This window comes from Geotrypetes seraphini, chromosome 1 (assembly GCF_902459505.1).
Source record: "Geotrypetes seraphini chromosome 1, aGeoSer1.1, whole genome shotgun sequence".
Taxonomy (NCBI): Eukaryota; Metazoa; Chordata; class Amphibia; order Gymnophiona; family Dermophiidae; genus Geotrypetes; species Geotrypetes seraphini.
The window spans coordinates 258,048,086-258,070,006 of NC_047084.1; the positions used below are offsets into that span (position 1 = coordinate 258,048,086).

Here is a 21,921-nt window from a genome sequence, read left to right on the forward strand (position 1 = left end):
CTAACACTTCCATGCCTTGTTCCAAGCTTGCAGCCAAAGCACTGCAGTTCTGAGGAAAACCCAGTCCCAGAGCAGCTATTTTCAGTATGGTAACCACCCGTCATTGCATGCTCAAAGAGCCTGGGGCATCCTACCCCTCACAAAGGATTCCAAGGGGACAGGAAACTAAGGTAGAAAAGGCTGGATATCACAAGTAGACCCTGCACTTATTTGTTGGAGATGGAGCTACTGTGGGGGTCTGCCACTTTTCATAATAGCAGTGGAGGTCAAGGGGAGATGAAGGAAGTTTCTGAGTAGGGGCAATTGAGGATGGAATTTTTATTGCTCATAGAAACCCATAATTTGAATTCAGCCCTTGTGATTTGATTTTCAGCAGTGTTTTCCTCGTGCAGCAGAACCCTTGCCCAGCTTTCATCCTTCCCTCCCTCCCTCCCTCCCAAACCTTGTGCAGCAGAACCCTTGAGCCCCCGCCCCCGCTGCGTAGCTGAACCCCCGCTGACCCTCCATCCTTCCTTCCCATCCGAACCCTGCTGACCACGAGCCCTACATACCTCCTTCCAGAGCAGCGTCAGGCCAGCAGCACTCTAAATAGGCTCCTTCACGGCCTTCTCTCGTCAGGGCTGTATGCCACGTTACTGATGACATCATCAGTGATGTGGCAGAAGGAATTCCCCAACGAGAGGCCACAAAGCAGCCTGAGTGCTGCTGGCCTGACGCTGCTCTGGAAGGAGGTATGTAGGGTTTGCGTTTGGCGGGGTTCGGATGGTCGGCGGGCTGGATTAAAAAACTAAAGGGGCTGTATATGGCCCGCAGGCTGAGGTTTACCCATGTCTGCTCTAGAGTGAAGCCAGTGTTGTCAGTACTTGATTTTAAATAGTTATCCAAAGTCTTGTTATTGCTAAACTAGATTTTTGTAAATGCTCTATTCCTGGGTATGAGAAAATCTAGGATACATACCTAACAAGTGGTACAAAATACAGCTGCAAACATGATTACAGGGGTTTCTCATTATGATCATATATCTCCAGTATTGAAACAACTACATTGGTTGCGCGTTGAATTTCGTATTGAGTACAAAATTTTGACTATAATACATCATGTACTCTACAGGAAGGCACCATGGTATCTGATGCACACCTTGAGAAAGTGCATGCCCAATTGTGAGTTACGTTCATAATTGACAATGAGATTGTCCTTTGAATATATCCGTGAAGTACCTTATAAAAAAAACCTGGATGGCAGCAATTTCTGTAGCTGGTCCAAGGTTATGGGATAAACAAAGAAACCACAGTGGAGATATGCAATTTTTTAAACAATTATAAAAGTCTTGTGTGGCAGCTTGACACGCACGTGTTTCAGCCAATGTGGCCTGCCTCAGGAACCTTATTCAAAATATTCAGTTACTTGAGTGGTGTAGCCTACAATGAATGAAACACCTCATCCAAGCGTGTGTAGAGACCAGTACAGTATCTTCATTAGTTAAAATTCACAACACTTGGATGACTCAAGTAACTGAATATTTTGAATAAGGCTCCTGAGGCAAGCCACGTGCATGTCGAGCTGCCACACAATACTTTTATGTTTAATAAATTTCACACCAACATTGCTTCATATCTCCACTGTGGTTTGTTTGTTTCTGCTTGGATTGTGGAGATTTTTCTCCTGGTTTGTCTGACCAAGGTTATGGAATGACATGAATGGTTCATTAAGATTATTTTTTGACTGTAAATCCTTAAAAAAAATCTCTGTAAACTCAACTGTCAGAGTGTTTCATAAATGAGATACCTGTATTTTCTTGCAAAGACTAAATCTTGAAATGAAGGTTTGATGCTTTTTATTTTTTTTTTTAAGAGATGTAGAATTTATAGAATTTTTATAGAATTTATAAGAGATGTAGAATTTTGGACCTGATTCTGTATAGGACGCCTGGTCTCAGCAGCTGCCTAAGTGGCTTTTGAGAATTGCACACAGGTGTACTATACCGAATCGTGTCTGCCTAACTGGCGTCCTTGTCACAGGCGCCAGTTAGAGAATCATGTTGCCGCTGAGTTGATTGCAGCAAGGGAATCTCCCTGCCTAAAGTCCCCCAGCAGGAAGAATGCCCACTCCCATGGGAGTGGCTTTAGGAATCTGACCAATTGGAGTCTTAGGTCACTCCCAGCGCACCCCAAAATGCACTGGAAAGGAGGCCTAAGACTCTGGTTGGCCAAGGTGCCTAAAGCCCCTTCTATGGGCTGCTTAAGCTTGCCTAAGGCCACTTCTGGGTGAAACTACGCCCATGCCAAACCTTGGGTGAGCTTAAGCATCCCTAGGTGCTTCCCTGCACCTGCGACAGACGCCTACAGTGTAGGCGGCCTGCTTTGGGTTTTTTTTTTTTTTTTAAGAAAACATGTGTGCCGATTGGCTGGTTAGAAAGTGGTAGAATGCCTACTGCTGCTTACAATCGGGAAGCCATTTATAGAATTTGGCCCTTTATGTGTGTCATTTTAAATTACGTATATGAATATTGTTATCCACTTACTTGATAAGCGGAAGATATTTTAAAAATAAACAAAATAAATAAATACATATGCTACTTCTCTTGTTGAGCAGCTAATGCAGCTTATTAAATATTGTTCAAAATACATTATTGGTAAGCAGCTCATTCTCCCAGGGTCCCATTTGAAAGAGGATACTGATTTTCTTTAATTCTCTATCCTACCTTTCCTCAAAATGTTTGCTGCTCCAACAATGAGAGTCGTTTTCCTTGTCCTTCTGAATGATAAAACAATGACAACAAAATTTAATAACAATGTCTTTTGTTGGGATATTTTATTAATAATGCACATAAATGTGTTGCACCCAGATAGATGCCAGTCAATTTTAAGCACCGCGTTATGACATAAGGAAATGAGACTGTAAATAGAAACAGAAATTGAACCAAACCCAGAAAAAAATAACAGGTGAGTCACTTTTTTAAAAATAAAATATCGGACATACTTTTCTCATGAATTAAAATAAAATTAAATACAGTAAGAATTACAATACAAAAGGAATGTATTTACAGGAAATTGAAATGGGCCCTGCCAACATACTGAATAAAAAAACATAAAAACATAGGCTCTTTCTTGTGTCTCTTGCATGTTTTTCACAGACATTTTTAAAAATATTTTTTATTTTTAAAAATACAATAAGGAAATAATTACATTCTTAACGTGAGATTGTTATCCTACAACATAATCATAGTCAGTTTAACAGAAGGATGTTTAGAAATTACAAATTAAGGTAAAATTAAAATGTAGAATTCAGTCAATTTTGCATCTGAAGAATTTAAACAAATTAGATATCTAGCATGAAAATCCCTTTACTTTCCAAATGCTATAATTGATTGCCTTGGCTTAAATGATGGTAAATAAACATTGGGTATATAGCTTGTGCACAGTAGTACAAGTTGAAGAATATATTGGTGAGCTGTGTTTCTCTTAATTATAAAACATTCTTCCACCTGTCAGTGTCGGGCACCAATGTAATCAAGTAAAACAAAACTCATGTATGTTGGGCCAAATGAACTCATCCTTGAAAAATGCCTCACCATTTATTCGATCTTTGTTTTATAACCTGTGTATTTAAAAAAAATGCACTTATTTTTCCTGAGGTCACAATCTGGTCACTTTATTTTTGGATCATCTGATGCGTTGATGGCCACCTTTATACACAGAGGGTTGCATGAACATCAGTGTTGGATCTGGAAATGCACAGAGCTCCACAGAGAAATAAGTAAATGTTTAACTAGAAACGATGAGAACAAACTGATAGAGGAACTATTCAGAAAATATTTATGAAATACATTATTTAAAATTGCCCAAACTCTGATTCATGACATTTTCTGTACGTACTACCCATGGTCTTACAGGCTGCATAAAATTCAATAGAATGCCACATTTTGCTCATGGGCTGGAGGTTGCTCACCCTTCTGATGTGTACTTTCTGATAGATAAAATTCTGCAAAAGAGCTATCCACGTGGTACAAAAAAACCCAGTTAATATGATTGGACGTCTCATTTGTAAAATCCAGGATAACTGCCAGTCCTGAAGATCTGATTTGGTTAACCTTTTGGGTAATACACGTTACCACTCAAAATGGAATTATCATTATACAGAAACAACTAATAGGATACCAAAATACAAAGGATGTTACAAAGGTTTTAGTTAAGAACATAAGAATAGCCTTACTGCGTCAGACCAATGGTCCATTAAGGCCAGTAGCCTGTTCTCATGGTGGCCAATCCAGGTCACTAGTACCTGGTCAAAACCTAAGGAGTATCAATATTCCATGCTACCAATTCAGAGCAAGCAGAGGCTTCCCCCATGTCTTTCTCAATAACAGACTATGGACTTTTCCTCCAGAAAATTGTCCAAACCTTTCTACTGTTAGACATATATTTTACTTAAAACTTGTAGACATCTTAAAGAGAACAGCGATACATAGTCATCCAAATTTGGTTAAAATTTCTTAGTAAACTGTCATTTTTACGAGACCAAATTTGTAGTATGTCTGTTAAAGACAATATTGGTCCCTTCTTTTTAAACTTGGTTGAGACCCTTAATTACCTTTGACTCTTCAAGTTACATCAGCCAGCTAATTCATTTGCTTTTATGCTCTTTAGGGAGTTCAAAAATTACTTTCAGTTACATCTACAGTTTATACAGTTATTAGAAACATGACTCCATCCTATTTGAATTCTTCTACTTTTGATTTATAGATCTCAATAAGGGCTGCATTGCAATTTTAGGGGTCTTGTTGACTATCCACCTCAAATATACAAGCATATGCACTGGCTGATACAAGAGATCAGCCTTTCCTGGGGAGGACTCCAATCTTGTGGAATCAGCTACCAGAGGAATTGTGATGGGAAAGTATTTAGCCTTTCATAAACTTAACATCTGGCTTTTTGAAAAGACTAAAGACAGGATTAGGTAATAAATTATGATGCGCTTATTGTATTGTTTCCTGCATTTCATTACATTTTTGATTTTCTATGTTGTGGTGATAATTTTATATGGGTTTGTATTATGTTTTTATGGAGTTCGATGCAGATTGTAATTGATTGTGGTATATTCTGTCTTGAATCTAATTTTTCACATAGGTGGAATATAAATGGAAAATTAAGACCATAAGAATATTTTTAGTAGACCCAAATTAAATATAATTAATGATCTTTATAAAAATTGAGTGACAATTTTGTTATATTAATCTAATTTGGTAGGTTAGCAGTAGTGGATGACAATGTATCTTGAGTTTTTCTAACAATAAATGTGAAGCAAAAAACCAAATCTGTTATCTGTTGAAATTCCAATTACCATAGCTAAGGGTTCCTTTTACAAAGGTGCGTTAGCGGTTTTAGCGCGCGCTAGCCGCTATCGCCTCCTTTTAAGCAGGCGGTAGTTTTCCAGCTAGCTTGCACTATAGTACGCGCTAATTTTGTGCATGCACTAAAAACGCTAGTGCGCATTCGTAAAAGGAGCCCTAAATCGCAAGAATGGAAAGACAGATCCAGTGATAATGCAAACACAGTAGAACCAACTGGAAAAGTAAAATACCTTAACAATTAAAATACAAAGACAATCCATAAAAATAGCTACAACCTTGATTCACTGTAGGACGACATCAAACCTGAACATTTCTAGACTGCTGTCATGCAAACTTCAGGCTTCACTTGAAAGAGCTCTATTTGTGCTTTCAGAATATGAGGGACACAGCTCATCAATATTCTTCCTGACTGAAATACATTCATCGAGGACAATGACACATTCTGAATACCACCTAAGGGCGGTTCAAAAGCAAGGGCCAATGATGTGCTCAGTTTCATAGACTTGCCCAAGTAGTTTTGCAGTACACAAACTTTGAAACTATATGTTCTACGATATCATATTCAATTGTAATATAGGAAATGGAATGAGCAAATACAGAATAAATATAGATTTAAGAATGCAGTGGGTAAAGGGGGCTCAGGTACTTCCCACTTTAACACAAAGCTATAAATAGTGAAACTCAACCCCCCTCCCCAAAAAAACAAAACCACAAGCAAACCTATAGGTATGCTACCCTATCTAACAGAAAGATGAAAATATTCCATTAATTTAAAAACAATCATACATTAAAATGTGTGCAAAAGCCAACTTTATATGCCAGGCTGTTTGTGCATTAATTCCTGTGCCACATTTATAGAACTTGCCCCAAGATTATGAAAAAAAATAACAAAAAAATAGTTTGCTGAGCTGATGTCTGGAAAAATAGACCTTCAATTAATGTGACAAATAGCACAAATTATGCTGTAATACCAATGAGAACAGTTTCTCTGACACACATTTCACAGGGTCTAGTTTGCATCTTAACTATACAGATATAAATTAAAAAGAACAATTTATTGATAATGTACAAATAAATAATATATTTTGAACAAATAGCCTAAACTAATTGTTTTCATTTTGTATCATATTTTTCTCAAAACAATTCTGGGATAACAAATACCTGAAGTCTCTGATTATCAGCTTTACCTAGGAAACATTTGAGGTGCAGAATTTTATAAAGGACTTTTTGGGGGATTGTAAACGCTTTTATACACTAGCATGGGCATTTATGCATATACAAGTCATACACCTACAAAATGGTGTATAGGTGGTCCTGGGTGCATGGTTAGGGCAGAGCTGTAATGTATCCATATATTTGCTAAAAAATACAGCCGCAGTTCCCAACCCTTTTCTGGGGGAACCTCCAGCTAGTCAGTTTTTCAGGATATCTACAATGAATATTCATGAGAGAGATTTGAATGCAGTGAAAGAGGTGCATGCAAATCTCTCTCATGAATATTCATTGTGGATATCCTGAAAACCTGATTGGCTGGTGTCTGCCCCAGGACAGGTTTGGGAACCACTGATATACAGGTACATGAAAAGGGGTAGTTCTACAATTAGGTGCCTCCATTTAAGTGGAATGGCACCTGGGTGCCCAGATTCCATTCTAGAATACTAGTGTAACCCAGTAACGTGCATTACAATTATACATCTGCAGTTACACCAGCCATGAACCTGGTATAATTATGGGAGCCTAAATGCAACAAGGAAATGTATAAGTCACAGTATGCTGTAGGTTACATGTATAAGCAGGAGTTCTGATCACCTATGGTATATGCCCCCCTTGCATTTATGTGCTATGTAAGTTATGTAGCCCTTAACAGAATAGTGCTTAGGTACCCTGCTGGCAGTGCTGCAGGTGAATATACACTTACCTGTGCCAAGGTCAGTATTTTATACATTTACATGTGCAAGGGGCGTGTAGAGAAGGCTGCCTCAACTATGGAATTACTTTTACAGAGTACATACACACATTTGCACTTAAAAAAAAAAAGTAGGTGCATAGTTGTGCAAAAGCATTTTATTTGCTATTGAACTTGGATTTGGTGAGTTTATTTTGTAAAGTCACACAGATGCCTACGTTGCATTTACAAAATAGGCACTTTCTTGGACTTCAAACACGAGTCTCATTATACAATTACCCCCATAATGGCAGTCTGAAATGCACTGCAAATGTTGTTTTGGAAATCCTGCTGAAACTTCTTTTTTGGGGGGACTTACACTATTGTCCATCTGCTAAGCCTTCAAATCCTAGCAAAGTTTAAGAAGAGCTATTTAACACCATTAAAGTCAGTGAGGACTTCACACACCAAGTTTTCGACCATTTCTTGCATATTAAGATAGGTTTTAATCGGGTTTCTTTTTCTGTGATAAGAAATGTGGGTATTTTCGTTTGCTTTGTTAAAAGCAACTTTAGATGCAGGTGGTAAAGGGATCCATAAAATCAACATGCAGTGATTTTTACTCATACGCTACAGAAACCCCCCAAAAAACAAAACACTTTCTCCTTGTTTTCAGTTAGCAAAGAGCAAGCAGTGAGGTAGACGGTGATAAGCACTTGTGGGAAGCAGCCCCAAATTGACTATAAAGAAGCTACCAATGGATGGTAGGATCTTGGATTACAAATCTCATGACCCACAACGTCGACATTATATGTGACGTTACAGTCCCAAACACAATCCAAAAAAATGTGTTTATCCCTAACTCAGTCATGACAAACACTAACATTTAACAAGTTAAGTGGTAAGTAATCAAACTGGTCATGATGTTAGAAACCCCACATGTAATTTTTATGGGCTTTGCAGCAATAATGAAAGAAAACATAGGTGATTCTTTTTGCTTTGGTCTTTTGAAAACTACCCACAGAGATTTATGTCTGTTGTAAGTTTTGAGGCCAACCCACACATGGGGCAATTATATAAACTGGTGCCTAGAGTTACACGTCACCAACAGGCGCCTAAATGCGCCATAAGGTAGCACATAAGTGACATAGCACCTAATTGCAAGAGGGGCAATACATGCGGGCACAGCATGCGTATGACTCCCAGTTATGCACGCAGTTGATAGAAATATATAAATTACATGTCAACTTAGATCTGCCATTCACATGGTGCAAGAGGGAACACTTAAACATAGATCCACCAATGACAACTTACTGTACACTAGTATTCTTTAAAGGAATCTTGGCGCCAAAGTGCCATGATAGAATTGGCCCTGATTCTATAAAAGATGCCTAACGTTAGGCGCCTAGATCAGTGTGCCTAGCCGATCTAGGCACCCAAGTTAATTTTCTTAATTGACTTAATCGGTGCTGATACTTGAAAGTGCCATTAAAAAACAACTATAAATCCATGAAAAAAAAAAAAAATTAGCTGGTAGGCGCCTACCACTTTGAGGAAGACATCTACACCGAGGTACTTATCAGCAAGTAGGCATGGTTTAGGGTGAATTTTGGGTGTGGTTTAATTTAGACACCGGTAGGCACCTACCTTGGCCTAAATGGCAGTGCGCCTAAGAATTCAATTCAACGCCTACCGGTGCCTACAACGGTTTAGGCGCTGATGGCACAATTCTATAAATGGCGCCTAGCAGATGATTGACAATTGCACCTAACGGCACCTACAAGTTAGATGTCATTTATAGAATCAGGGCCTTGTTCAAAGAATTGTCTCACTATGGATTCAAATAACAAAAACTATACAAGTTGATGTACCCTATCCTCTTCCTGCTCCTGGGATCACCTCTATTAGCCCACAGATTGCTTAAGCAATATTTTAATCCGCAATTTCCTTTCCTGGGTGAAAAGGGCTTCCATTATGTCCTTCTATCTGTACAAGGGTAAAGGGGATGGGACTTGATATACTGTGGGGTTTTCTGTATGATTTACACAATCACAGTGGTTTACATAGGACAATGAAGTGTTAGGTGACTTGCCCAGAGTCACAAGGAGCTGCAGTGGGAACTGAATTCACAACCTCAGAGTGCTGAGGTAGATGTTTTAACCAGTAAGCCAAGTGTGGCTTCCTCCATGTCAGAAATTACTTTTGAAATTACTGCTTGGCTGGAAAACTGGGATTGGCTCTTTAGCTGTAAATCTCATCTATTTTTGACAGAGCTCTAGAGTTGCCATTTGTTAGAAAATGATATTGATGAAAGAGATAATTTGGCACATGAAGATGTGTGGTTTTTTGTTGGGGTTTTTTTTTTTTTTTTAAACTTTGTTGCCTGTATTTTATTTTATTTTTTTTTGTTTTATGGCAATGTTGCTAAATGATATTTTCCTTAATATCTGTGCAAAAATAATGGCCATAAAGATCTGGTTATCTGTTTCCTTATCAGGAACAGTTCCAGTCTATACCTATGTGCAACAGTAGTACACTGTACGATCTAGTATTTACTACATAATCAAGCTAACCTCATTCACAAATGAAACAAAGGGCAACAGTCAAGCTATAGTGAGATCTTTCATTGGACTAACTTCATGAAGATGTTATTAACTTTCCATTATTGGACATCTTTCACTGCAACCAAGGATGATGCTAACTCAACATGCAAGTAAATTCAATGTTGCACTGTAATGGTGGTGAGGTAGGGGGCTGTTTTCAAAGCTGTAGAACAGTGCTTATCACATATTTTCTGTCTGCGACTCCATTTATGCAGCCGCAAAAGTAAAGGAACTGAGAGGAGGAGGCAAGACTGAGAAGCATCCATGAGAATGAGAGGTACATTGATGAAATGGTTCATGAGGCATCAAAGATTTCCAGCAGTGGGGAAGAAGAGGCTGTGCTGAGGGAAGACAGCTGGACTTAGATTACGGAACCCTACAAGATTGCCACTGTTACTCCGCCTGCCCTTGAACTGAAGAACCGGTATGCTGCCCTGGAAATGGAGGAGATGAGAGCACCCCAGGGAGAGGAAGAACCACAGCTTGAAATCCTAAAAATTGCTGGATCCATGCCTACTAGGAGGCATAAGGTAGTGGTGGTTGGCGATTCCCTTCTGAGGGGTACAGAAGCATTCATCTTGTAGACCAGACATGATGTCCCAGGAGGTAAGCTTCCTGCCTGGTGCCAAACTCCAAGATGTTACGGAGAGATTGCCAAGACTCATTAAGCCTGATGACTATTATCCGATGCTGCTCATCCACGTTGGCACTAATAATACTGCCAGGTACCCTTGCAAACATATGAAAAGTAACTTTCTGGGTCTGAGAGAGAAGGTGAAGCAGTCAGGTGTGTAGGTGGTATTCTCATCCATCCTCTCTAATGAGGGAAAGGACCAGGTCAGAGAAGCACGCATCCTGGAGATAAATGCATGGCTACGTAGATGGTGTCATGTTTTGGTTTCCTGGACCATGGGATGATTTTCCAAGGGCTGCTGAGCAAGAATGGTATCCATCTATCAAAGGAGGGAAGAAGTGTCTTTGGTGGCAGGCTAGCTAATCTACTGAAGAGGGCTTTAAACTAGAAGTGATGGGGTAGGGTGATCAAAGCCTCCGGGTGAGTATAAGCCCTCAGGTATGTAAATCACTGAATACCTCTACATGGATGGGAAAAGGGGGCAATGTCTGGAAAGCAGTATATACTAATGCTCAAAGTATGGGAAACAAGATTCTGGATTTAGAAACTGTGATGGAAGAAGATGAGTTGGATATAATGGTGATCACAGAAAACCATGACTGGGATGTAGTTATACCAAATATAATCTGTTCAGGAAAGACAGGGTAGGAAGAAAAGGAGGGGGAGTAGCGTTATATGTAAAAGATCATATTAAAGCCACAAAATTGCAGGATCTGCAGGGCAAAGAAGAGGCACTGTGGATTAATTTGAAAGAGGGAATGGTAAATATATTTACATTGGTTTGATATACAGACCTCCTTCACAGACAGAAGAAAATGACAGAGATTTAATAGTAGACATTCAGAATATATCTAAAAAAAAGGGAAGTTTTATTAATAGATTATTTTAACTTGCCAGATGTTGATTGGGATATCCCTATTGTGGAATCTTCTAGAAGTAGGGAGATTCTGAATTTTCTACAAGGAGAGCTGTTCCAGCAGTTGGTAATAGAACTCACACAGGAAGGGGTCATACTGGACTTAGTGCTTACAAATGGGGAAAGTGTTTCTGATATTACAGTCAGTGATTATCTGGCATCCAGTGATCAGTGCATGGTATGGTTTAATATTACGATGGGTATAGAGAGGGCTCATTCAAAAATAAATGTTCTAGACTTTTAAAAAATAACTTTGTTCAGATGGGGGATTACATCAAGGAATTGTTGTTTAGAAGGAGTAGAAATGTAAGTAAGTAAAAGTCAGAGGAAAAGAAGGCTGCTTTGGTTCTCAAAAGTAGTAGCTGAAAAGGTAAGGAATAAGAGGTTAGCTTTCATAAACTACAAAATATCACAGAAAGAAGAAGAGAGGCAAAAATATCTGGAAAAGTTAAGAGAGGCTGGTTGAGTAGTCAGGAAAGCAAAGATACAAATGGAAAAAAATAGCTGATAAGGTAAAATGGGGAGACAAGACATTTTTTAGATATATTAATATTAGGAAGAAATGCAAAAGTGGCATTGTGAGACTCAAAAGTGAAGAGAAGAAATATATAGAAGCTGATAAAGAAAGGGCTGAATTGCTTAACAAATATTTCTGTTCTGTGTTCACGGCTGAAGTGCCGGGAGCGGGACCACAGAAGACAAATGCAAATAGGGATGAAGTAGTGGGTAGACCCTGATCAATTTTCAGAGGATTGTGTTCGTGAGGAGCTAGTAAATTACAGGTAAACAAAGCAATGGGCCAGATGGTGTACATCTGAGTGTGCTGAAGGAATTGAGGGAACTGGTTCTGCTGACTGATCTTTTCAATGCTTCTCTTAAAGGGAATAGTACCGGAGGACTGGAGAAGGGCAAATGTGGTCCCCTCTACACAAAAGTGGAAGTAGGGAATCTCAGGCCAGTAAGTCTGACTTCTTTGGTAAGCAAATTAATGGGAATGCTTTTAAAACAGGGAATGGTGAAGTTTCTGGAATCTGCTGGATTACAAGACCGTAGGCAACATGAATGCACTAGAGGTAGGTCTTGTCAGACAAATCTGATCAATTTCTTTGACTAGGTGACCAGAGAATTGGATAGAGGGAATGTGCTAGATAAGGTGTATTTAGATTTTAGCAAAGCCTTCGACAGTGTTCCACACAGATGCCTATTAAATAAACTGAGTACCCTCAGAATGGGTCCCAAAGTGGCGGGCTGGGTCAGAAATTGGTTGAGTGGAAGATGACAGAGGGTAGTGGTCAATGGAAATTTCTTTGAGGAAAGGGATGTTACCAGTGGTATGCCTCAAGGTTCTGTTCTTGGGCCTGTTCTTTATAACATTTTTATAAGCGATATTGCTGAAGGGCTATCGGGTAAGATTTGCCTCTTTGCGGATGATACCAAAATCTGCAATAGAGTAGACACCCCGGATGGTGTGAATAGCATGAAGAGAGACCTAATGAAGCGTGAAGAATGGTCTGAAATTTGGCAGCTAAAATGTAATGCTAAGAAATGCAAGGTCATGCATTTGAGCTGCAAAATCCTGAAGGAACGGTATAGTTAGGGGCGAAGAACTTATGTGCATGACAGAAGAGTGGGACTTGGGTGTGATTGTATGTGATGATCTTAAGGTGGCCAAACAGGTTGAAAAGGTGATGGCGAAAGCTAGAAGGATGCTAGGGTGCATAGGAAGAAGTGTGGCCAATAGGAAAAAGGAGGTATTGATGCCCCTCTGTAAGACTTTGGTGAGACCTTATTTAGAATATTGTATACAATTCTGGAGACCGCACCTTCAAAAAGATATAAAAAGGATGGAGTCAGTCCAGAGGAAGAGTAGCCCATATAGGTGCCATATAGATGCCACCTGTAGCCATAAAGGCTATTAGGGAAGTAGACAGATGGTCAAAGTAGATTTTTGGGGAGTTTTGGAGGGCTCATCATACATTATAAGGGGGTTATGGTGCGATGTACTTCTGGCACCCTTTATGTGAATATCATAGCAGTACCTTCTTCATAAGGTGCCCCACTGCTCTGTTGGCATGTCTGTGTGGCCAGTCCATTAAAATGCTGGCCCCTCCCAAGTCCAAATGGTCCGGATGTGGACGTTTTGAACTTGGACATTTTTGTTGTTGGAAATGGTCAAAAAAAGTTAGGCATCCTAAGGTTGGACATCCTGAAGGCCACAACGTCTAAGCAGGCAATTTTTGAAAACATATTTGGACATCTAGTGGTTTCAAAAACAGACGTTTCTCCACCCCGAGTTTTGGACGTTTTAATGCAAGATAAGTAATACAGCTAAAATTTGTGGCTTTTATTATGAAAACTGATTGTTTTGCACTTTAAAATGTAAACTTTAATATGTAGCAGACATTTGATTAAGCATAGATATTTTGATTTAATGGACAGCTCTTCCCTCTAATTAGTCTATTAAATTGAGGGTCTGTTGTAGATAAATAGGAAATCGAGTCAGAAATTCCTGTTTGTATCTGTATTTGTCCAATCTATCCTGAACAGACTTGAGTTCTCTGTAGTTAGGGAGCATCTCTTATTTGTGTGATTTTGGCACTGTGTATATCTAATAACACTATAGGAATGGTAACTAGCAGAAGCAGGTGAAGTAGCCTAATGGTTAGTGCAGTGGGCTGAGAGCAAGGGGAACTGGGTTTGATTCCCACTGCAGCTCCTTGCGAGTCCGGTCAAGACACTTAACCCTCCATGTCCCAGGTGCAAAATAACTACCTGTATATACAGTAATAAATAAACAACTTTGATTATAACTACAGAAAGGTGGTATATCAAATCCCATTCCCACTTTCAGGACTCTGTGAAAGGGAAGCACTAAGCCAAAATACCACAGCAGGAAATTTCCACATGAATACTTCAGTGCAAGTAAACTCCTGGCAGTGAATTTTGTTTGTAATTTCTTGGATAAAACAAGTGTCACAACTGGACAACTCAGAATGGAATCCTGGCCCAAGTTGTACATGTTCACCTATAAGAGCTACATCGCCAACTCTCCCAAAAGCAGTAAGTGGCTCTATAATCAGAGACTTTATACGTTGTAACAGATGTTTAACAATAATAACATAAACATGTGAAAAGGCAGGTTGAGCGTGGCAGCACTCTTTGATCCTTCCTGTGTATGCATTAAAAAATAACGAGTAACAAAACGTGCTTCATAGCGCTGTGCAATCAACCCATTTATACAGTGGTTAGGAGGATCCATGACACAGTTGCGGTGGGAAAAGCATCTTTGTTGGCAGTTCAGCTCGATTATGCCATGCCCAGAGAGAAGCACCTAAAGCGCAAAGGCTGTCACCAACCAAATGTTCACAAGCAAGATTCCCCATAAGAGCTGTGCCACTGTCCACAACTGTGTGGCACAACCTCAGTAATGCAGATCATGAGATCCAACATGAAAGTTTGATCCTTATATTGCTCAAGAACTTGTAAACAAAATGAGTTCATTTTGGTATAAAAATGTGTGCCTGCCCTACTTTTTTTTTTCCCCTCTAACATTTATACTGTAACTTACCTAAAGCTGTTTGTTTACCTACTTTAAAAACAGGTTTTAATTATGAGTAAATAATTCATCCAAGTCACTTCTATAGTCTTTTAAACAACTGAAGATGGACTCAGAAGTGGTACTAGGAAAGAAAGATAAATAGGGCACAATGAGCTAACAGAGAAAAAAATTACTCAGTAAATGAGGACCCAGTGGGGATTCTCCAAAGTTTAGCACCGGGAAGGCAGTCTGATATGATATGCCACACCGCTATCCAATCTTGGTCCATTGTGTATAAAGCTGATGATACGAGTTCACATAGTTTGTATGTTTTATGTTCCATTCTTCAACTCCCATTCCTGGGGGGAAAAAACCCAAAACACACACACACACATTGATTAGATAATATTTTCAAGCATAAAAAAATCATAACCATGTACAAAAATACAGAGCAATAATATTTTTTTTAAAACATGGTCAATTGTTTTCTGCATACTATAAATTAATTTCTAGCTGGGCCAAACAATTCATCAGAGAGTATTTTGCAAGTATATTTTAAAAGAGGGCAGGTTTATGCATCAGTCAATCTCAGCAGGGGGAGAAAACCTTCTGCCTCCATATTCATGGATAGCATCATTAGTAGTCTGAATACATCGATTATATTCAGCTTCAGCTGTTTTCTATATTCATGGAGGCAGGTTGCTTGTTGTTTGGTTAAGGTGACCATACGTCCAGTTTTGAACGGGACCGTCCCGTTTTTAGATCCCCTGTCCTGTTGTCCCCACACACAGCTTCGGGATGCCAAAATGTCCCGAAGCTGTGTGCGGGGACAATGGGATAGGCGATCGTTTCCCCTCCCTCCCTGCCGTGCAAATAAAAACAGCCTCACTCCTTACCTCCCTCCAGTGCCGATTCAACAACCCCTCCCCCCTGCCGTTCCTGCTGCTAATTGCCACCCAGAACCCTTCTTCCCGATGTCAATTCGGACGTCAGAGAGGAAGTTCCGGGCCAGCCAGGGAGTGATTGGCTGGCCCGGAACTTCCTCTCTGACGTCAGAATTGATTAGGGCGGGATTGAGGGTGGGACTGACAATTAATAGACGTCCCATTTTGATGAAAAAAAAAATGGTTTGGTATATATTAAGCATTGCCTGTGCCTTTAAATGAGATTGTGCTCTTGAACTACAAATCCCTGCAATTCTGTAGTTCTCTCTAATAGGCTCTTTCTGAGCTCATGTTCCAACTTCCTATGTCTGATGGAACTCTTTCTATTGGTTGCTTGTTCTCTAAGCATGTTGGGCTGGCAGCCTCCGAGTCCTCTTCTCTCTTCCCTTGGGGCTGTAAGAAGTAGCAGCTCTTTAATCTAGCAGTGCACGCCTTCAAGACCACTAAAATTTCATCAAGATTTTTTTCACCTTATCTTATAATAATCTATAGCATCCCATTCCTCATTGTATACAACAATATTGCCATAAAGTATGTGCTGAGATCTCAAAGTCCTGAGCTAAGGGAGTGCTGGGTAAGAATGGATTCTGGTAGCAGAGATTAAAATTCTTTCCAAGCAATTAACTGTGACATTTTCTCCTTATTTTTGGTTACTTCATTAAAGAAGAATTGATTAAGAATTGAGAGTCTGTTCTGGTGATATTATATGCTTAAAAGTACTGGGTTTAAACTGCCTGCTAATCTAATGTGACCATTTATTTTTTTCATCAAAACGGGACATTTATTAATTGTCAGTCCCGCCCACAATCCTGCCCTAGCCCCGCCCCCAATTTCTTCCATTCATTTTTCATGTACACATAATATCTTATTAATTCATAATGGAAATCATAAAATAATAATTTTAAAAAACCACAAAGCACACTATACGCAGAGAAAATGTTAATTATTTATATTTAGGGGTTTTTCAAAGATGTCAAGGCAGATGACTTTAAAATATGCAATGTCACCTCAGTAACTATAGAAATATAGACAAATATAGTGCAAAATATAGACAGCAGATATAAATTCTCAAAACTGACAAATTTTGATCAATAAATTGAAAATAAAATCATTTTTCCTACCTTTGCTGTCTGGTGATTTCATGAGTCTCTGGTTGCATTTCCTTCTGACTGTGCATCCTTTCTTTCATTTCTTTCTTTCTTTCTGCACTCAGGCTCAACAATTGTCCCTTTCTATTCCCTCCCTCCTTCCTTACTATGTCCTTAGTGCCCCCAGTGCCTCCTTCCTAGGTCCTTAGTGCCCCTTCCTATGTCCTTAGTGCCCCTTCCCATGTCCTTAGTGCCCCTTCCCATGTCCTTAGTGCCCTCAGTGCCTCCTTCCTACGTCCTTAGTGCCCCTTCCTATGTCCTTAGTGCCCCTTCCCATGTCCTTAGTGCCCCCATTGCCTCCTTCCAATGTCCTTAGTGCCCCCAGTCCTTAGTGCCCCCAGTTCCCTCCCTCCTTCCTTCCTATGTCCTTAGTGCCCCCAGTGCCTCCTTCCTAGGTCCTTAGTGCCCCTTCCTAGGTCCTTAGTGTCCCTTCATATGTCCTTAGTGCCCCTTCCCATGTTCTTAGTGCCCCCAGTGCCTCCTTCCTAGGTCCTTAGTGCCCCTTTCTATGTCCTTAGTGCCCCTTCCCATGTCCTTAGTACCCCCAGTGCCTCCTTCCTAGGTCCTTAGTGCCCCTTCCTATGTCCTTAGTGCCCCTTCCCATGTCCTTAGTGCCCTCAGTGCCTCCTTTCTATGTCCTTAGTGCCCCTTCCCATGTCCTTAGTGCCCCCAGTGCCTCCTTCCTATGTCCCCCTCACTGTCTTCCAGCCTTTGTCCCACCCCATCCCCCTAAGCCTACCTGCCTGCCATGCCAAAGCCTGCCTGCCTACCTCCCTGCCGCGCCAATTCAACCCCCACCCCTGGGTCCAGCACAGCCGCTGCTTCTTGCCGCCCAGAAGCCTTTTTCCCGACATCGGAGAGGAAGTTCCGGGTCATCCAATCGCTGCCTGGCTGGCCCGGAACTTCCTCTCCGACGTCAGAATTGATGTCGGGAAGAAGGCTTCTGGGCATCAAGAAGCAGCGGCTGTGGTGGACCGGGGTGGGGGTGGGGGATTGAATCGGTGCTGGAGGGAGGGAGGTAAGCTTTAGCACGGCAGGGAGGGGAAGCGATCGCCTGTCCGTTGTCCCCGCGCACAGCTTTGGGACGCTGTCCCTGAAAACAGGACATTTCGGTGTCCCGAAGCAGTAGGTCGGGACAACGGGACGGTTGGTCCAATAACGGGACGGTCCTGTTGAAAACAGGACGTATGGTCACCTTATGTTAATCACTCAGGGAGAGATCAGGACACGGACATTCTAAGCAGTGTGCAAACGAACAAAGAGTTACTTTATCTGTTCTGGTTTCAGCATTATGCCAAATACTGGGGCAAACTGGGTAGCTCTGAAGTCCATCTTATATCAGCCATCTGCTAGCATGATTGCTCTCCAGTTCAATGTGTTATGTTTTGGCAATCAGCTTTCATAAGCACAATACTAGCAAAACAGAATAAAGTGCATCTATATTTAGCTGGAAAATAAACAGATGTAGGAGGCTTTGTAAAAGATGCATGCTGCTGTGACATTAATTTGAAGTGTGCAAGCCCTTTTTTCGGTGACAGGTCAAAAGTGCGCGCCAACAAAGGCGCGCCGAGACAACTGAGTGCAAGGCGGAAGCCAATGCTGAAGAAAAACAGTGTTTTAAGGGGCTCCGACGGGGGTGTGTGGGGGGGGGGAACCCCCCACTTTACTGAATACAGATCGCGCCAGCGTTGTGGGGAGTTTGGGGGGTTGTAACCCCCCACATTATACTGAAAACTTCACTTTTTCCCTAGAAAACAGGGAAAAAATTTAGTTTCCAGTATAATTAAGAGGGATACAACCCCCCAAACCCCCCCACAACGCCGGCGCGATCTGTATTCAGTAAAGTGTGGGGGTACCCCCCACGCCCCCTGTTGAAGCCCCTTAAAACACTGTTTTTCTTCGGTGCGGGCTTCCGCCTTGCGCTCAGTTGTCTTGGCGCGCCTTTGTCGCTGCGCGTTTTTGACTATGAACCCTTTTTTCAGTAGCATACAGTGTATCACCCTAACAAATCAGTTTCTGTACCTATCTCTAAGGCCCAGATTCTCAAAACTTTAATGCCGTCGCTAAACTGTTTTCAGATAATTTAGCCTGCATTTATTTTAGAGGCAGATTATCAAAATTGCTTATCTCTGTTTTTAGCGAGGTTTCTAGCAGTCTCCAACACTGACATGCAAATGGGCTCTTCAACATTAAAATGAGCACTTCGGTGGATTCTTTAAAATCGCCGAGTCATTCTCCGAGAGCATCGTTAGCTTTTGGCAACAAAAATCAGCAACTGTTCAAGGGGTGTTGGTACAGTGACAGCACTGTTTAAAACTCTATGGGAGGATCCTTAAACAACCTGGACCACAAGAGAAAAGGCTTAGGGATAGATCCTGGGTACGAAAGAGGAGGCAGATTAATGAATACTGGATAAGGAAGTAGATGCTGGGGAAGGATATAAGAAGCAGGAGAGCCGAATCTGGATGCGAGACCAGGAGACAGACAGATTTTAAGACTACTTGGATATAGGGAGTGTTTGTATGGACTCAGAACTTGGATGAAATATTCAGAGACTGGGTAGGGTGGAAGAATGGGGATTTGGGGATTAGCTGGGAAGGATAATGGGGCCTAAGAAAAAATGGGGCCTAAGAAATTGACCAAGGATTAGGAGGACAATGGATACTAGTTGACTGGGTGACAGGCATGAGGAGGGCTGTGAGCTAGAGTGCACAAATATGGGTGGGGAGATGCTTGCAGAACTTGAAGGGGCTGGGGGACAGTTGAAAAGGACAAAGGGCTGTGGGGTAGATGAAAGACAAAGGAAGGGGGCAGGTCTTTGAAGGAAGTAAGTGAAGGTAGAAATGGTGGCATGGTGGTGGGGTAAATAAAAAATGAGGACTCAAATAGGGGATAACATGTAAGAAAAGGGACAGAAGTTTCAAGTTTTAAGTTTATTAAGATTTGTTGTCTACCCAATATTATATATTTCAATGCGTATAACAATTTTTTTAAAAAAATAAAAAATGGGGAGGACAAAATAAGACATTGTATACAAATTATGTACGTTCTAATACAAACTGGTACAAAAGGCAAGGGGGATGAACTACAATCTTTAAAGAAAGAAAAAGGAACATTTAGGGAAGAACACATAAAAAGAAAATAAAGTAAAGTAAAGAATAATTTGGCGACCTACTCATAAGATTCATTAAGGTCTAAAGATTTAGTACTTGGTAAGTTATGCTGTCTATGTTTTGAATGCGTCCTTGTACAGAAAGCTTTTTAAGGAGCGCTTGAATTTTTCTAAGGAAGGTTCATTACGTAGATATAGTGGTAAATTGCTCCAAAGCTGGGGTGCTATGTCCGAGAAAATAGAAGGAGCAGATGATGGGATGAAAGACAGAAAAAGATAGATACGGCTGGGGAGGGGATGAGTATAGAGGGAGGAAATGGGGGACTAGAAAATGGGTGAAAGAGATTAGGAGGATAAGGAAGTAATGAGACAGAGGCGAGTGCCTATCTGTGTATTTTCAAAAAGTATCCTGATAAAATTAGGCTGTTTAAATTGCCTATGTTTAGTTTAAAGAAAACCAAAAAAACTCTGTTCACCACACAATTGTTTCCCACGTGCACACCTTTATAGGACCCCCAGGGACCCCTGAAGAAGACTTTTTGTCGAAACGCGGACCGTGTTGGGTCCTGTATCCCTAGGGGACTAGGTCCTTTAAGGCTCTTATGTGGATGATTTACTTTTATGTGGATGGAATTATTTTATGTGGATGATTTCAGTGTACCTTTGGAACTTTGATACTTTCAAATAAAGTCCATTTAGGAACATCGTCACTCCACAGAGTTTTTTTGGTTTTCTCTGGATTTTCTTCTTTGTGGATATTTTGGGGTCAATTCCTTTTGTTTTTTTCTATGTTTAGTTTAGAATTGCCCATTCAGTTATGTGATGTTTAACTTAAGCCAGTAAGCATAATGGCTGAAAATGTATCTTTATCTGCAAAGCTCATGCTGCAAAATTAACATGGATTACATTAAAACCACATTTTAGGTGGATTGGACTTCAACTGATGTACGGTGTTTGAATTCATGCCCCTCACTTTATGGTACACACGCTTTTGTTCAAGGTACAGAGCACAAAGGGTGAACAAGGGAGGGGAAGGTGCTCTCCCTACTCCCAAGAGGAAAATCTCAGGATCTTCCTGAGTGGGCTGCATATAAGTGATGTGGTGGACTTTACAACAATACAGTATAAGGGACATTTTCAAAACTCTAACACGTTCAAAAAGCAGCATAAATTGGCTCTTGGATGTCCTAATTGCAAGGACGTCCAAGTGACGATTTTCAAAACCATCTTTCTGGATGTCTTGTGAGCTGTTCTACCTGCTGTATGTTCAAGAGTAAAGGGGGGGGGGTGTTATATGTTGAAGGTGTGCTCTAGATGGGCTTTAGGCAGACTTAGACTTAAGACATCTTGTGGCAATAAATGAACCTTTCCCAGGACGTCGTGGATGGAACTTAGATGTTCTGAGCTAGACCTGTTTTAGAAGCATCTAAGTGACCACTCCCCCAGGGGTCATTGACCCCCCCTCCCACTCCTCAGAAATCTGAATGAAACAGTACATACCTGTCTCTAGAACAGCAGTACCTGGTATGGAAAATCCTAGAAGCGCATTACACAGTGTCTTAAGCAGCTTGGTGGGCAGGCTAGTGAGCCACAGAGAGGAGGACCCAGGCCCATAAACCACTCTAACCACTACATTTATGGTGTGAGCCCACCAAAACCCTACTATACTGTCATATAGGTGCCACCTGCAGTCATAAGGGCTATTGGGGTGGTTATAGTAGGTTTTGGGGGAGTTTTGGAGGGCTCACCATACATTATAAGGGGGTTATAGTGAGATGTACTTCTGGCACC

General features: G+C 40.8%; 1 protein-coding gene across 9 annotated transcripts in view; it reads right to left on the reverse strand.

Annotated features, from left to right (window-relative positions):
* Positions 1–13,195: 13,195 nt before the first annotated feature.
* Positions 13,196–21,921, reverse strand: part of AFAP1 (actin filament associated protein 1) — a 281,865-nt gene continuing 273,139 nt past the window's right edge. For all 9 annotated transcript variants that reach the window (XM_033950011.1, XM_033950004.1, XM_033949992.1 and 6 more), the window contains one exon: positions 13,196–15,285. In XM_033950011.1, the coding sequence (XP_033805902.1) occupies positions 15,259–15,285 (27 nt within the window). In that variant the 3' untranslated portion in view covers positions 13,196–15,258. The remainder of the gene's footprint in view (positions 15,286–21,921) is intronic.